The sequence below is a fragment of the Saccopteryx leptura genome, chromosome 2, assembly GCF_036850995.1.
Source record: "Saccopteryx leptura isolate mSacLep1 chromosome 2, mSacLep1_pri_phased_curated, whole genome shotgun sequence".
Lineage (NCBI taxonomy): Eukaryota > Metazoa > Chordata > Mammalia > Chiroptera > Emballonuridae > Saccopteryx > Saccopteryx leptura.
In genome coordinates this window covers 6,093,501-6,111,230 of record NC_089504.1, presented here as the reverse complement: position 1 = coordinate 6,111,230, position 17,730 = coordinate 6,093,501, and the positions used below count along the sequence as shown (strand labels likewise).

Genomic DNA, 17,730 nt, shown 5'->3' with positions numbered 1-17,730 from the left:
ATGGGCGCTTCTCCTATGTGCCCTGGCCGGGAATCGAACCCGGGTCCCCCGTACGCCAGGCCGACGCTCTACCGCTGAGCCAACTGGCCAGGGCCATGAATATTAAAACAATGGTAGCTGCCATCACCCCCCACCCCCACCCCCACCCCGATCACCACCACCAACCAGCAACCACCACCATCATCATCACCATTGTGTTTGGAGGCAGTATAGCTTGGGGCAAAGGGCACAGGCTTGGGAGCCAAACTTGTGGATCTGGACATTGCTCTAAGTTGAATAGCGTCCTCACAAAAATCCAGGTCCTTCCGGTAACCTCAGAATGTGACCTTATTTGGAAATAGGGCCGTTGAAGATGTGATTAATTAAGATGAGGTCATACTGGCACAGAGTGGGCCAATACAACTGGTGTCCTTATGAGAAGAAACAGAGGCAGAGACAGGGGGAAGGCCCTGTCACAGCTGGCAGAATTGGAGTGATGGTGTGTCTACAAGTCAGGAAACAGTTTAACCTTGCCAAGTAGGGCCACGACCAGAATCGACTCCCTCGGACTCTTCCTGAGCTCCCACAGAAGAAATCACGGCCCTCTAGCCTCAACTCCCCAAGCAGGAAGCAGGCAGTGTAGAAAAAGGGGCGGGTCCTTCCAACTGGAGGACATCTCACTTACGCTAACCCACATTCCCACCTCCATTGCTCATGTTGCTGCAAAGTGGACAGAACGTGGCCGGCCTGGCATAGCTCCAGCAGGGGGAACAGTCAGGGTGGGTTCCCATTGGAGATGGGTCATGATGTGGGGGACAGAGCCGGCCAGAGTCACCAGTGCACACTGTGGACCCCTCTCTCGGTGTGCAGGCTGCCTGCCATTGTGGTTGATTCTTGAGCAAAACCGGGCACAAGGGCAGTGGCTCTACCTTGGCAGGTAGACGGACCAGAGGCAGGAACATCTGGGGATGGGAAGGCGGTTATGAGGTTGCTGAATTGGCAACCAACGTCTTTACAAATGGCCTTGTCTTTGACCCCGCCATTCTGCTTATGGGAATGTCTCCAAGGACATGAGTTGGTGCTTACAGCTGACGTATGTAAAGACGTTCTTAGTAACGTCGTTCATGATAAAAGTTGGAAACAACACAAGACGGGGTGGGGCAAGTCCATTATTGGACATTTATACAAAGGAAATCCTTTGCAGCCATTAAAAATGACTTTGAACCGAGTGTTTGACCTTCGGGAAAGATGCTCACAATGATAGTCTTCAGTGAAAAGAATCAAGTTAAAAATAGTATGTTATTTATATTTAAATGGAAGTTCTGCTTGTCATAGTCTGCATTTAAGACAATGCTTGTATGTTTGCAAATACCCATAAGAGTTTTGAAGGTTATATGTAAAAATAAAACTGCTGCTTTCTGGTTGGTAGAATTCCCTTCTGTTTCAGCCTGTTGGGTATTTCTGTGTGTAGGTCACCGGGAGCAGCTGTCAAGAGCTCAGGCGCTGGAGTTCTACAGACCTACATTCCTACCCCCACTCTGCCGCTTATTGGCTGTGGCTGTGTGTCCTTGGGCAAGTTACTTAGCTTCTCTGGGCTTCTGTTTTTTCCTCTGTAAAATATGCCTTAGACTTGGACCTACGGGTGCAAGGGAGGATTCCGTGAGCTAATACTCGGAGCATCTCAGCACACGGCCTGGTACTTATAGTAAGTGTGTAGTAGATGTGTCACCAATGCCACATATATATTCACAGTGACTATGTAGTATTCCATAATAAAGAAATAGCAGATGTTGAGTGGAATGATTGCTCTTTGGAGTCCAATCAGAATTTGAGGTCCTCACGTCGAAGCAGGACGGCCTCTGCGTGTCTGCCTCCCGTGAGCCTGCCGGCTGGAGTGCGGACACGTCAGCAGGGCCCGCTCCCGTTCACCGAGCCTCCGCTTTCTGCCACACTGCTGCCTGCTCGGCGTCCCCTGCCCGGCTTCTCTGAGTCCCGGTGCTGGTTCTCAGCGGGCAGCGACAATGTTAGTCCCACATTATAGATGGGGAAATTGAAGCCCAGGACGGTGAAGTAAGCTCTGAGAGGCCCCCTGGCTGATGCAGGACGGAGCCAGGATTCCAGACGGATCCGTCTGAGGTCAAAGGCTGAGAGTTTGGCTCCCCTCCCGCTGCTGAGTTCAGAGGGAGGGGAGATGGCGGGGAAGGTCTGGTCAAGTCCAGAGCAGGCGAGGAAGGGGTGCTGGATGTGAGGGATAAATGCAGACCCCAGAGGCGGGGGCCTCCCGCGGGGTGACTCTTCAGGTGCCCGGCGGACAGGCTGGTGTCTAGCTCTTCCTTGATCGGTGTGGGTGAACGCCGGCTAATTCCACGGGCTTGCTTTTCTAAGAGGGACCAGGTCCTGCTAACCAGTGACTGAGTATGGGAATGTTTTCTTTTTAGGGTGACTGGAATTTAGAATTCTTGAACTAAAAATAGCCCATTGCTAGAGTTCACCAAGAACTGAAATGAACAGCTTTCTAAAGAAATCAGGTGTCCACACAGGCTTGCAAACCCCTGTTGTTCACATGGCCACACGCCGAGTTGAAATTCTAGTCCCGTTCCAGTCTTCATGTTCACTGTGGCTTTCAAATGACTGCCATTCAAACAAAAACAAACAAAAACATCTTTTGCTAGGAAACATTTCAGAAACATACAAAGTCAGCAGAAGAGTATAATGAATTCCCACGTCCCCATCCTCCAGCATCCCCCAGTACAGGAAAGATGCTGCCATTCTTGCCTCTACATCCTCCCATCCCCCCAGGCCCCTCCCCCTCAATGAGGGTCCTGTTTATAGTTCTTTCCTTAAGAGGTGACATTTACATACATTGAAACGCACACACATTTTAGCTTTACAGTCTGCCAAACGGATACAGCTGAAGAACCCACACTCCTATCACAACGTGGAACATCTTGACCGTCTCAGATGGTTCCCTTGTCTCTCTTTCCCCCACCAGCCTGTCCTGGGTTTTTTGTTTGTTTGTTTGTTTGTGTTCCCTCGGGTGAATTCTGCCTGTTCCAGGACCTTCCTAGCAACGGAACCGTCTAGTATCCACCTGCTCGTGTGCGGCCTCCTTCTTGCAGCAGCACGAGGTCTGTGAGATGTGTCCCTGTGGTTGCCTGGACCGGTAGCTTGTTCTGTTTCCTCGTGAGTAGTATTTGATTATGTGCCGGTACCAGAGTTTGTTTATTCACTCACCAGTGACGGACAGTTGGCTGCTTGCCAGCTCCGAGCTATTACTAGGAGAGCAACCGCGCCGTGAACGTTGGAGCACCAGTCTGGGTGCGGACACGCGCTTTCATTTCTCTTGGGTAAATAAATACCTAGAAGTGGCAGGACTGGATCATATGTAGGGCAGGAGCATGTTTAACTTTCTGGAACTTTCCGTTGCTCTTTTGGAGTGGTCGAACCACGTTGCGTGGCCGCGGTGGAGGAAGGTTCCAGTTGCTTTGTACCCCCCCCCCCACTTTTTGGTGTCTAGTCAACCTTTGTCATTTCATTCTGCTCCTTTTAAATGAGCTAATGCATGGGTGGAGTTTCTGGAAGATGTCACTCTTGTTGCTCAGCCTGGTGTTACACAGTGGCTGTGAGGTCCCGAGCATTTTTGCTTGCTTCTCTGTTTCTTTGCCTTCCCAGAATTCCTCTCCTGCTGATGCTGGGGGGGGTGGGCTGGGAGACGGAGGTTCCAAGGGGAGTTGGGGGTCACAGAAGATCAGGAACTGTGGTTCTGAGGGAGAGCTGGGGGAGGGTCTCTGTCTGGTCTTGGGGAGGGGTGCCCTCCCCCGGAGCTCTGGGCCTGTTTGGAGCAGGGAGTGGGGCGAGGGGCCTGAACTTCCTTACAGGTTGGGCACTGGCAGACCTGGAAACCGCTCCCTTACCACTGCCCGTTTTGTGGGGGGTCTCTGAGGCCCAGACCTTTGTTCCTCTCACCTCTGGTGGCACATGGTGTAACCGCTGCCCCCGTCCACAGAGGCCGTGCATCGGACAGTTCATGCCCACCGGAGCCCCCCCCCTCCATGTCTCCATCTCCCTATCTCTCTCTCCATGTCTCCATCTCTCTCTCCCTACAGATATTGGCCCTGTGACCCTCACGGCGGACCCGGCGGTGTTTCAGAGGGAGCTGAGAGAACTCTACGTGCAGGTGGGCTGTCCTAGCGTCCCAGTCCATGCCAGAGACCAAGGTCTTTGTGCCGTCCAGGGGCCAAGATGGTGGCTTCTGGCGACTGCCAGCACCTGCCTCCCAGCTCTGCCCGTGGCCCGTACCGTCTGGCTTGGGGGCTCTGGGGATTCTGTGTCTCGGGGTTCCTTCCTTTATTCAGTGAATCGAGACCCTGCAGGAGGCCCGGTTCCTGGCATGTAGTAGATGCTTATGACTTAGTGAATGGATGGAGAAGCGGGAGGGGCTGTGGTAGCCGAGAGGGTCCAGCTCAGTTCCTAAACTCAGGCCCAAGACTGGGTCACGTGCCCCACGGCCACCTGGGCTTCTCTGCCACACTGATCAACCTGGGTCAGCATTTTGTCCGTGCCCCACCCACTGAGACCAGCAGTTTCCCGAAGGCAGGGACCCCGCCTGTTGTTCTAGTTCACTGCGGGTCCCCCAAGGCCCGGAACGGGGCCCGGACAGAGCGGGTGGACACGGGGAGAGTGAGTGAACCCAGGAGAGAGGGGCGTTTGCCGCACAGGAACCAGGTGCTGACCCGGCTGCTGGGGCTGAGCGGGCAAACCTGGGAGACACAGGGCGGGCTCCCCTCTCCAGACATCGCCCGTCTGGTGGCAGGGAGGGGAGGCACGTGTCTGTATTTGGGGGTCCGTTCCAGGGCAAGTTACCCAGAGGATTTGGGGAGGTGGCTTTGAGTGCTCTTCCGGTACCCCCTTCTTTTCCTCCTGGCCGCGCCCTCCACCCCTCCATCCTCCGAGCCTTGGCTGACACGGAGCTTCTTTGGGGCATCTGTTAGATGTCCTTGTCGCTCCCCCTCCCTCCTGTCCCACTTGTAACACTCATCGCAATGGTAATTAAATCATCATGTTGTGCTTATTAATGATGTGTTAGCCTCCCATACCAGAGCCCAGGGGAGGGACCGTGTCACTCTCGCCTGAGTGGGTGAATGAATGACGCTGTTGGTCTGAAGTTAAAGCAGGCTGGATGCTGCGCTGTGTCTCGGGAAGGGGAGTGACCGGGGCCTGCTGACCCCTGAACGGGCAGGACAGAGGCAGCTCAAGGGATTCCCCCTTCCTATCGATTTCGGAAGGATTCCCCCTTCCTATTGATTTCGGAAGGATTCCCCCTTCCTATCGATTTCGGAAGGATTCCCCCTTCCTATCGATTTCAGAAGGATTCCCCCTTCCTATCGATTTCGGAAGGATTCTCCCTTCTATTGATTTCGGAAGGATTCCCCCTTCCTGTTGATTTCGGAAGGATTCTCCCTTCTATCGATTTTGGAAGGATTCCCCCTTCCTGTTGATTTCGGAAGGATTCCCCCTTCCTTCCTGTTGATTTCGGAAGGATTCACCCTTCCTATTGATTTCGGAAGGATTCTCCCTTCCTATTGATTTCGGAAGGATTCTCCCTTCCTATTGATTTCGGGAGGATTCTCCCTTCCTATTGATTTCGGAAGGATTCTCCCTTCCTATTGATTTCGGAAGGATTCCCCCTTCCTATCGATTTCGGAAGGATTCCCCCTTCCTATTGATTTCGGAAGGATTCCCCCTTCTATCGATTTTGGAAGGATTCCCCCTTCCTATTGATTTCGGAAGGATTCCCCCTTCCTATTGATTTCGGAAGGATTCCCCCTTCCTATCGATTTCGGAAGGATTCCCCCTTCCTATCGATTTCGGAAGGATTCTCCCTTCCTGTTGATTTCGGAAGGATTCCCCCTTCCTTCCTGTTGATTTCGGAAGGATTCACCCTTCCTATTGATTTCGGAAGGATTCTCCCTTCCTATTGATTTCGGAAGGATTCCCCCTTCCTATTGATTTCGGGAGGATTCCCCCTTCCTATTGATTTCGGAAGGATTCCCCCTTCCTATCGATTTCGGGAGGATTCCCCCTTCCTATCCATTTCGGGAGGATTCCCCCTTCCTATCCATTTCGGGAGGATTCCCCCTTCCTATCGATTTCGGAAGGATTCCCCCTGCCTATTGATTTCGGAAGGATTCCCCCTTCCTATCGATTTCGGAGGTGTCTCTGGCGGGCCCCACCTGGAAGAGGTGGGTGGCGGCTGCTGACCCCGCCCTGTCCCCCAGGGCGGCGGGGACTGCCCCGAGATGAGCGTGGGGGCCATCAAGGCTGCCGTGGAGGTATCCTACCCTGGCTCCTTCATCTATGTCTTCTCGGACGCCCGGGCCAAGGACTACCACAGGAAGGACGAGCTGCTGCAGCTCCTGCAGCTTAAACAGTCACAGGTGAGCGAACAGGCCTGGGAGGGCCGGCGCGTGGGGGGCGCCGGGGGTCCCTGAGGAAGCTGGGCTCTCCGGCACGGGCAGCCCCGAGCCCCGAAGACAGGAGCGTCCGAGTGCTTCTCGTCCACCACCCGGCGCCCAGCCGCCAGCAGCCACATGGCCGACCCCCACCCGGAGCTGGTCTGGTGAACGCCAAGTGTGTTCTCATGCTTGGGGGGTGGGGGGGTCCCCGCCCACCAGAGCTCACACCTCCCTGGTGAGACCCATTCCTGATACAGACCACCCCACCCCCGCTGTTCGCACCCTGTCGACGTCTGTCTGCGCAATCCGTCTTCCCCCTGGCACCGTCTCCGCTCCCCATGTCCCGTCATCGTCTGGGGATCCGGAGGACGCGCTGGGGCCTTTGCTTTCCCCGAGAGGGCTGGGGGAAGGGCTGTGTGTGGGGAAGCCCGTCTGGCGTCCTTGGGCTGGGCCGGCTCCTCTGTCCTCCCTTCTAGAACCAGCTCGGTTCTTCTAACCCTCCAGCCTTCCAGGGACCACTCGGAGCAGAGCCGATTTCCATTCCCTTCCTCGTGGATTTAATAACAGCGCCCATGTACTGAGCGCCTTCCGTATTCCTGGCTGTGGGCTGGGCCGCAGACCTCATCGGTCCCCGTCCCCACGGCGGCGTGGTGCTTACCATCTTACCGTCCCTGTTCCACAGATGCGTCACCCGAGCCCAGAGAGGGAAGGGCTTCCCCTGGCCACTCGTCCCTGGTTCTGTCCCTGCCGCTCAGACCTGGAGAAGGTGGCCAGGAAAACCACGAGGCAGCTTGCCCCTTCCTCTTGCAGGTGGTCTTTGTGCTGACGGGGGACTGTGGTGACCGCACCCATCCTGGCTACCTGGCCTACGAGGAGATCGCTGCCACCAGCTCGGGGCAGGTGTTCCACTTGGACAAGCAGCAGGTGACTGAGGTGAGCCTTCCTCGGCCATCCCGGGTCTCTGAGCGGCTCTGCCCGGGGCTGGGTCGCCGCCATCGGCGAGCAGTGCGGAGCGCTCCGCTGGGGCCGGAGCTCGGGAAGCCCCGTGTCCAGGGCCTGCTGGTACTATATCACCGGACCCTCCTACTCGGTTCCCCACCCCGAAGGTAGGCGCCACGGGTCTCCCCACTTGGCGGGTAAAGAGACTGGGGTTTGCAGAAGCACCGTGGGTACCTCAGCGGGTCCAGGCCGGCAGGATGGACCTCACCAAGTTTGGTAGAATGGAGGTTTGCGGTGAACTTCTCCCCAGAGTCAGGGGACCCAGGGGTGTGTGGAGGGTTCCCGGCGGCCGTCAGGTTCAGGCTAGTGAGTGTTGCTGAGACCAGAAATCCTGCCCGAGGACTTGGCGGGAGGGGCTTCCTTGGCCCTGCGGCCTGACGGGCGGGGCTGGCACTGGACTCGCTCAGCTCGGCACGGACCAGGTCTCTGCGTCCTTGTCTTGCTCTTGGACCTGCCCTTCCTGTCCTCCAGGTTCCAGCGGCCAGTCAGGGCTCTCCCCACTGTCTATCTGCCCCACGAGTCCATTCCTTCCCGGGAGCCAGAGGGATCCTTCCAGGGAGGTGCCGGTCCATGAGTCACAGCATCTCCCTGGAAAGAACGAGAACACTTATTGCCACGGTGCAAATACTCCTGCCTTGGCTGACATCAAGCTGCCATCATGCACTCGCTGTGCAGAGCTGGAAAGTGATGCTCCCAGTCAATTTTCTTGAGCCTGTCTGGGCTGGTTCCAGCATCCCACTGGATTCTTCTAAAACAAACCTGACCCATAGGTCCTTCCTCTTGTCCCCTGGAAAGGTCCAGACCCTTATCTGACCTTTGTTTCCCTGATCCCATCACCTGTGTTCTCCTCCTTGCCCACTGCCACCACCCTGCTGGCTTTTGCTCTTTCTCCAGTGTCCCATGTCTTTCCTACCCCAGGGCCTTTGCTCGTGCAGCTTGTTTTCCCTGCTCGACCTCCCCTGGCTCCTTCTCATTTTTTCCGGCCTTAGCTGAAATGCATCTCCTCCGAGAGACCTTCCTTGATTTCCTGTCCAAGACGAAGTTCCCTTTCATACCTTCTCTCGCTCCCTGTGCTGCTGTATGTCATTGTAATTGTACAACTGTGAGCTCCCTGAGGGCCGAGCCAGTGCGGGTCCCGTGTGCTACTGTCTCCCCAGCACCTGCACAGCCACCAGCACAGAGCAGGTGCTTGGCGGATAGCTGGTGAGGGGACAGACAGACAGACAGGAGGTCCCTGGGCCTGAGGCCCCGGGGGGAGGGAGGCGAGAGAGGCCCCAGCCTGGAGGCAGCCCTGCCGGCTCCTCCTGGAGAGGGTTCCGCATGTTGTATATTTATGGCCGGAGGAGAGCGGTCCGGCCGTGTTTAGATTAGCGTGCCTTGCCTCCCCGCTGACAGATGGCGTTTATGGTTCTCTGAGACACATTAGGCTTTATTTTTTGGCATGTCTGTCTACTCTGGCACCAAGCCGGCCGAGTGAGGGTGGAAGTACACTTCTCAGTGCGGGGATAGCTTGGTCCTGTCCTTGTTTCAGGGGAGACTGGTTTGGGCCACGGCGTGGGAAACGAGTCCCAGGGGCAAGTCCGACGGCAGGTCCAGGTCGGGCGGAGGACGGCTGGCCCAGGTGTGGGGCTGGGGTCCCCTGTTCTTTCCCCGGAGGAAGGAAAACCAGGGTGCACCCCACCCAGTCTCGGCCACGGTGCCAGGTTCCTGCCCTGGGAGCCCGGCTGGGCAGGGCTTGGTGGGAGCCCCGATGGCCAGAATGAGCTGCCTCTGGATAGGGTCCTGGATCCCTCTCCTGCCTGGACACACGGCCCTGTCGTTTGTTAGCTTAATGCGTTGGACCTGGCCCCTTCCAGATGTCCCCAGACATTCAGCAAGCCTGGGAAAGCGGCTGGGGCCGCCAGGGCTGTGGTCATCCTTCTAGGAGAGGGAACGGGGCCTTCGGCCCAGCCGGGGGCGCTTCCGCTGGGAGCAGGAGTTCTGGGAAGCGGCAGGAGTCCCCGGACTGCACGTGGGGCGCTAATCCTTCCACCTTTCCAGAGCAGGCCCGGCGGGCAGGGCGACACGTTCTGCACGCCGGCCTCCTTCAGGCTGCTGAGCGTCTGCCACCTGCCCTGGCGGCGTTCGGAGCTGGACCCGGAGGGACACTCCGTCTGGCGAAGGTCCCAGGGCTTTCTCCCATTGTGGGGTTGGCCTCACCGGGGCTGGGGATCGCCTCTGGGGCTCTGGGGTTACTGAGGAAGGTGACGGTCTCCTCCCCCTGGCAGGGTCATTTGGAGCCTCTGCCATCCTTCAGCAGACGGGGCTGGAGGAGCAGGGGGAAGGGGGCAGGCAGCACGGTCCCTGGGGTTGGCCCTAAGGTGTGCAGTTTTGAGGAAGACTTAGCTAAGGTCCAAGAAGCCACTTGTCCCAGCACTGCTGTCCTACAGCCTCCCTCCCCGCTCAGTGTACTGTCCCCAGCCCCAGTAGACGGGGTCAGAATTTCTGGGCAAACCTCATCAGCCTGCAGCCTTCCTGAGTCCTGGGAAGTCCCCTTCGAGGGACGCAGACTCTTCCCCTATCTGGCACCAGCAGGTACACATACTGTAAATTGCCCAGATTCTGTGCATCGACTAGGGGAAAGGTGACTGTCTAAGACGGGGGCGGGGAGGAGGTCTGAGCAGGTGGTTCTGATTAAGAGATCAGGAGACACAGGCCCCGGAGATGACTTCATCCTGGACCCTTCCCAGAGGAGGAGGTGTGGTGGGGGGTTCAGGCCACACACTCGCTTCAGACTCCAGCCCTGTCACCTGCCTGCAGTGGGACCTGGAGCCCAGTGTGCGCCTCCCTGGGTCGTGGGTCAGGAGAGCCCCTGCCTGCTGAGATGGCCGTGAGGGGCAAGGGGAACCCTGCGTGGGAGGCCCTCGGCGCAAGGCCGGGCACCGGGAGCCCTTGGTGAGGGTGGGGGACGGCTGTGACTCCAGCCCCCGTGCTTTGGTGTGGAGCCCAGAATATACCCCCCCACACACACACACATGCTCCAGTGAAACCTCCTGGACAGGTTCTCAGGAAGGTAGAGCCCGGGACAGGTACCCGGGGGCTCGTTGGCAGGGCTGGAGCTCTCTCTCCCCCTCCATGCCCACGAGCTTCCTGATGCTACAGGGCCCAGGACGGAGCCCTCGGTTTTCTGAGCTGTGGCTCTGCAGCCCACGCGGGCCCTGGCTTCCCCTCTCTGCCTGCTCGGCCGCCTTGGCTGTCAAGTGTCCTGAGCGGAGCCTCGGGGGATGATTTATCTGCCTTGAACCAGCTGAGCAGCAGCCATCTGGCCCGGGGAGCAGGCCCAGATTCTTTCATTTCTTCCCCATCAGTGACAGAGATGAGCCCGATGCACTGCTGGCTCCCAGGCCCCCTGGTCCCGCTAACATCTGGAAGCCATTGCTTTCACCAAATAAACACTAAGCTTGCCTGATGAAGGCTCTCTTCTCGGAAGGCTCCCTGGATCCCACTGCGAGCCCTGGGGGCATCCCAGGGGCCCGAAGGCCTTGCTCCCAGGCCTGGGCCCAGACGGAGGGTCTGGCCTCGTGGAGGGCGAGAGGGTCAGCCCCCTCTCCCGGCTTCTGGGTGGTGATGTGCGTACAGGGCAGGCCGCCTCCTGGTGAGGTCACTGGCATTCTGTCCCCTCTCAGCCCTCCCGCTGGTTCAGAAGCCTAAATTCCCGGGCCTCCTCCCTGCATCAGAACATTCTAGAACGAGCTTCTAATAACAGTTGTAACACAGTAGCAGTGTGACTTATCTGGGTGGTTGTTAACTGGTACTGCCACCACCTCCTGGCAGCTTTGCTCAGTTATGATTTCTACCTGACCCGTGGCCCGGCCTGGCCCGGCCCAGGAGCAGACAAGGCCTGGCCCCGGGGGGAAAAACGTGATCACAGAGCTGTTATTTTGCAGTCGGGGGAGTTGCTGCGCTTAATTTGCCAGCTTCTGTCCAGCTGGGAGCCTTGGCTGCTGCTCCCTACCAGTCCACCCCCACACGGACGAAGAGTCTGGTTCCCATTCCTTGGTGAAGACAGGTGGGATCTTTTCAAGGGAAACGTTACTTAGAAAGCTAGGCGAAACAGAAGAATGAAGCCGTTCTAAGCAGAAAAACAGCTGCATTTTCAGAACACAAGATTCTTATCTGGTGATAACTTAAATCTAGCTGTAAAATCTAGGCACATATGTTCTAGCTCAGTCTGAAGAAAATATATGCATTTTCTAAATCTTGGGCAATTCTTCCAATTCCTGTTCTTTCTATGGAAGATCACACGGTCGGCAGAGCTAAAGGATAGTGATTTAGAGCAAGAAGGGCCAACCGACAGCATGCAAGACATTACCTTCTAATGCCGTCTCCATGGCAGACATTGCTAATCAACCACAGAGCTTTTTAAAAATTGAGACAGAATGTGGCTTCTCCTTTCTTCTTCAAACAGTATTCCAGGAAGCTGCAACAGGCTACCACGATGGTTGCTCAGGTATATATAGGGTGGGACAGAAGTAGGTTTACAGTTCCTATGGGAAATCATACAACATGTGTTTTTATTTATTTATTTATTATTATTTTTTTTTCTGAAGTTGGAAATAGGGAGGCAGTCAGACTCCCGCATGCGCCTGACCGGGATCCACCCGGCATGCCCACCAGGGGGTGATGCTCTGCCCATCTGGGGCGTTGCTCTGTTGCAACCAGAGCCATTCTAGCACCTGAGGCAGAGGCCACAGAGCCATCCTCAGTGCCTGGGCCAACTTTGCTTCAATGGAGCCTTGGCTGCAGGAGGGGAAGAGAGAGACAGAGAGGAAGGAGAGGGGGAGGGGTGGAGAAGCAGATGGGCGCTTCTCCTGTGTACCCTGGCTGGGAATCGAACTTGGGACTCCCGCATGCCAGGCTGACGCTCTACCACTGAGCCAATCGGCCAGGGCCTCTTTTTTATTTTTAAGTGACATTTACTTTAAAAAATTACTATGAAAAGTGTCAAAGCTATGGGAAACTAAAAAGAATGCACGTGCCAGCTAGATTCAGCAATGAACACTTCTGCTCCACCTGCTTCATCTCTCCCTCTACTTTTTGCTGAGTTGTGTGACGCCTTATCCGTCAATAACGCAACGTGGGTTTTAAAGAAATGGTCTCCCACAGAACCCTACGCTATCATCTAATTCATAGCGCTTTGCTAGTCCCATCTGATGGTGAGTCCATGCTCAGATTGTCCTCCTTGTCCTCAGAATGTCTTTTACAACTGTCTTCGTCCAACTGGGACTCGTCGAGGGTGGTGCGTTCCACTCGGTTGTTATGTCTATCAAGCCCTCTTACATCTGGAGCAGTCTACGCTTTTTTTTTTTTAATTCCCCCAACTTGTTGAAGAGGCCCTGATTTTTACAACGTCCCATGTTCCGGATTTATCTGATTATTTCCTTATGGCGTGAATTTCTTCCTTTGTCTCCTCCGTTTCCCCTAAACTGGGAGTTAGCTGTACACGACCGATCCGATGGAGGCCGATTAGATTTCTTGGCAGGAACACTTCATAGTTGGTGCTGTGTGTATTCTCTCTGACATCACACCAGTAGGGGAATCATGGCTGACCGGCCTGCTCTTGTTGGTGATAAGTCTGATTCCTGGGTTGAGGTGATGACAGCCAGCTCTCTGCATCACAGGGCCGTGTTTTTCCCTTTTATGACTCAAGTGGTCTGTGGGGTACTGCTGGGGCTCCGTGTGGACAGCCAGTTCCCCCCTCAGCCTTTCATCTGGCGGCCGGTCGTAGCGTCCACTGAGGATGCTTGTCTGGAGCGCCTAGTTCATGAGGGGGTTGCAAAATGATGATTTACTAATTGCATCATTCCTTCCACATTTATTCGTGGGCATCCTTCCATGAAGAAGAGCTGTGCTTCTCCAAAGCAGTGATTTGGTGTCTCTGACGCCCGATTTCTACGGAAAGGGCGGGACTCACACTCATTCCTTCTCTTTAATCGAGAAGTCACTGTCGGTGACAAGTGAGGTTTTTATGATTTTGAATTTTGCATTTCCTTTTGGAGCAGTATTATGGGCACATGGATTATATAATTCAGTGTGTTTCCATTGATTACAGTGATTCTATTGGGGGCTCAAATTGTACCAAATTTAGCCAGTGGGGGCTCCTGCGAGCCGGTTCCTGTGACCTTTGGATATGTCCCCGTTCGGTTTGAGAACTTCCTTGCTTTATGGAATTATCAGTTGTCCTAGGCTTAGCTTGTCAGTTGTCTGCCCCGGACTTGGGATCAGCCATTTCTCCAAGAAATCCTAGTGGGGAACGGTACTAAGGAACCACCGGGTTCTCCATTCACTTGGAGTGCGTTTCTAAATGCCGTAGCTCTTTTTTACACTTGCCCGTGAGAAAATCTTGGTTCAGAAGACATGAACATCCTCCTCCTCTGCTTTACCCTACTGATACAAAAACCAGTTCCACAATCCCAGTACTGATAGTTCTGCCCACCTGACTCTACTGACTGAAGGTTACTTTGTAGCTCTTTTTGTCCTCAGTGTGCCTCCCACGGAGCTAGTCTGGCTGAGCCCCTGGCTTTTCAACTCACTTGAAGTTATTTTCCCCTCTGTGGTTATGGTGCCAGTTTGTCCTACAGTCGGGTTCATGTTTCAGTTTGTCTCAGTTTTAGGGTTTGCGCACGATGCTTCCTTCTCGTAGCCACTTGGCTGGGAAAGAGAGGTTCCGGCTGGAGGAGCCCCTACGGTCCCTCTTTCCTGGTTTTCCTGCCGGAACCTGGGAGGCTTGGTGTTGGACAGGAGGAGGTGTGAGCTGGGGGCGGGGCTGGCGGAGTGAGGCGAGTGCTCCGTGTCCGTGTCCGTGTCCGCAGGCAAGCCTGACGCAAGCCCGATGGCCCAGTTCAGGAAGCGTGTGCCCCGCTCCAACATGCTCAGTGAACACAGCTTTTTTTTTATTTTTTAATTTATTGATTTTTAGAGACAGATAAAGGAAATCAGAGAGAGAGAGAGAGAGAGAGAGAGAGAGAGAGGGAGAGGGAGATCCATTTGTTGTCCCACTTTATTTAGGCGTTTACTGGTTGATTCTTGTGTGTGCTCTGACTGGGGATCAAACCCCCAACCTTGGCGTATTGGGATGATGCTCAAACCAACTGAGCTGCCCGGCCAGGGCCCATACATGCTTCCTGAACACCCACTCAGCTCCAGCCACTGAGCTCGGCACAGCAGAGGGTCTGCACCTCCATGGGGCTCCCAGCCTAATAGGGGAGACAGGCCTGCATCTAATACATGTGAGCAACTGGGGTGCAGATGGCTGCAAAGGAGTGTATCCCGGGGAACCCAACCTGGCTGGTGTTGGAGAAACTTCTTCAAGCCGAGCGGTGTAGAGTAACGAGGAGTTGGTCCCCGGAGAGGGGCCGTGCATGGTGGGGGCTGCCTAAGGGGCCGTGGGGGCCCAGCCCAGCAAGCAAGGACGGGAGTCAGGGGCACAGTGATCTGGGGTCAGGTCGGACAGGTGAACTACAGAACATAGGGTCCTGAAGGCCATGGTAAGGATTTGGAGGAACCAGATAATTTTGTGCTCAGTGAGAGGCCGTTGTAGGCTGGATCCAGGGTTGTTAGCATGGGGTCCATGCTCTCAGGGAAACAGTCTTTGAGGGAGACGGAGAGCCCACTGAAATTGTTTCTAAATGGTTACTTAAGTGGTATGGCGTTCTGGAGAGAGAGTCCTTGCCTGCTACCTGACTTTCAGGGGGACCGGTCCAACCCATGTCAGGTTTTAGCATGAACAGGCAATTATAAAAACCAAGGATGTATGAGTGCTCAATCGTACAAAGAGAAACAAAAGGAAACTCTGTCTTTGGGGTCCTGCTTGGAGGGAGCACAGCACCTTGGTGGGGGTGTGGTCTGAGGTCCCTTGAGGGGTGAAAGTGAACTCCATTGGTTCAGATCCCCAGGGTTCATCCAGGTATAGGAGGCATCAGGAGGGCTTCCTGGAGGAAGTGATGGGTGCCCTAGAAGTTGGCCAGGTGAAGAAGGAAGGAAGTGTCTTTCCAGCAGAAGGGCACTCCTTGTTCCCGCCTGCCAAGCTGAGTCCTCTGGATGTCTTAATTCAGGTGTCACAGCTTTGAGCCCACAGGCCAGGAGGGTATTTGAGCCTGCTGGGACTCCGAGGGGCATGAGGTGGCCTCCCGGTGGCCTGGAAAGTATGTTGCCCGAAACCCATGGGGGTAACCAGATTCTGCACACAGCTGGCAGCCTGTTAGGGACCCATCTTGGGTGGGCTAGCCACAAGCAGATGTCCAGGTCACATGCTGGTATCAGCGTCTCACACCTGCCACCCAGGTGCTGAAGTGGGTGGAGTCAGCGATCCAGGCCTCCAAGGTGCACCTGCTGTCCACGGACCACGAGGAAGCGGGCGAGCACACCTGGAAGATCCCCTTCGACCCCAGCCTGAAGGAGGTCACCATCGCCCTGAGCGGCCCGGGACCCGAGGTCGAAGTCCGAGACCCGCTGGGTATGTCTGCTCCTGGCTGGCCTCCTCTTCGAACCGGAGATGGAGCTGGGAGTCAGGACGGGACAAAGAGGCAGGCCAGGGGTGGCAGGGGTTTGGACACAAGACTCTGGGAGCAATGAGGGTGGGGGGCTGCCAGGGGGCGGGCAGAGAGGGTCCCTGTGGTGGGTGAGGAAGCCAGGTGAGGGGGTTAAGATCAGGACAGCCCTGGGGCGGGAGGCTCCCACGGGGTTTCCCCACGCTCTCTCAGTGGGCCCCTACAGTGGCACTGTGGCTCAGCAGGGCAAGAATGAGTAGCACGTCCTCAGATGGGAAGCTGGGTTCTGAGAGGAGGAGTGACTTCTCAGTGTGATTTGGACCTGGCCACCTGGCTCCACGGTGCTCCGAGGATGTCATGAGTACCCTAGTCTAGAGGCCGGGTGTATGTCCCTGCACCCGGGGAGGGATGAGGTGGAGTGCAGAAGGAGGTGGAGACCCGAGCACCACCAAAGGCCTCTTGTCGGTTTCTCTGGGAAGCCTGAGGCTGGTGTTTGGAGAGCCATGGGTTCCTGGGGACAGAGTGGGGCCTCTGCCACCCCCAGGAAAGGGTTGGGGACTGAGCAGTCATTGGGGTTTCCACAGGGAGGATTCTGAAAAAGGATGAGGGCCTCAATGTACTTCTCAACATCCCTGACTCGGCCAAGGTTGTGGCCTTCAAGCCTGAGCATCCTGGGCTATGGTCCATCAAGGTAGGGGGGCTGCATTCCTGGGCTGTGGGGGGCCCAGCTGCGTGGGGCTGAGATGCCATTTCCTTCCTGCTGCCCCAGGGAGCCTGGGGTCCTAGGAAGCAAAGAGCTGGAGCATGGATGCTGATGTGGGCATATCAATAGAAGTAAAGGGTCAGGAACAGAGGAGGAGTGTTCCGCTTTGTGATAGAAGAGGAAGTGGAGTGGTTTGAGTTAGTTAGGGAACACTTAAGAAGGACTTGGAGAATCCTGAGGTCGGTGACTGAGTTGGCGTGTGGCTCGGAACCCTGTCCAGTGAAGAAGGCACAAAAGAAGGGTGACCTTGGGAGGATGGCTTTGAGGAATAGGTCTGGCAGGGGGAGTGAGGCCTGCTCTAATCTGCAAGGTGCTGGAAGCCGGGGACAGGGGGCAGGCCGGAGAGCCGACAGAGTGTCGCAGGGTACGGCAGGCTGCCTCCTCGGAAGGAAGGACAAATGCTCCTGCTGACTGGCACAGATCTATGGAGCATTTGCGGGGTGCCAGGCACCGAGCCAGGAGCTGCAGGTGGAGTCGCTGCATTGACCCCTGCCCTTGAGGCTCTGAGCATCTTTGAGCCAAGATCTGTAATGGCCATGGGAAGGCGAGGCAGGGGTTAGACATGCAGGGGGACAGACAGGTGTTGGGGTTGGCACTGAAATGGCAGGGCAGCCTCAGGAGCCCGCTCAGGACAGCGCTGTACCGGGGCCCCAGGGAGCAGGTACCTTGCCCACGTGTCTGCCAAGGTGGGAGAATGCCAGGTGCTGACCCTGGGCTGGGTCGGGTGGGGTTAGACATGCAGGGGGACAGACAGGTGTTGGGGTTGGCACTGGAACGGCAGGGCAGCCTCAGGAGCCTGCTCAGGACAGCGCTGTACCGGGGCCCCAAGGTGGGAGAATGCCAGGTGCTGACCCTGGGCTGGGTCGGGTGGGGTTAGACATGCAGAGGGACAGACAGGTGTTGGGGTTGGCACTGGAACGGCAGGGCAGCCTCAGGAGCCTGCTCAGGACAGCGCTGTACCGGGGCCCCAAGGTGGGAGAATGCCAGGTGCTGACCCTGGGCCGGG

At 56.1% G+C, this 17,730-nt stretch overlaps 1 protein-coding gene across 2 annotated transcripts in view; it reads left to right on the top strand.

The window, feature by feature from the left end:
• The window catches only part of HMCN2 (hemicentin 2), a 150,407-nt gene that overhangs the window by 10,751 nt on the left and 121,926 nt on the right, over positions 1-17,730 (top strand). For both annotated transcript variants that reach the window (XM_066366902.1, XM_066366900.1), the window contains exons 2-6: positions 4,086-4,156; positions 6,258-6,416; positions 7,245-7,367; positions 15,756-15,927; positions 16,546-16,652. In XM_066366902.1, coding sequence (XP_066222999.1) covers positions 4,086-4,156; positions 6,258-6,416; positions 7,245-7,367; positions 15,756-15,927; positions 16,546-16,652 — 632 coding nt within the window. The remainder of the gene's footprint in view (positions 1-4,085; positions 4,157-6,257; positions 6,417-7,244; positions 7,368-15,755; positions 15,928-16,545; positions 16,653-17,730) is intronic.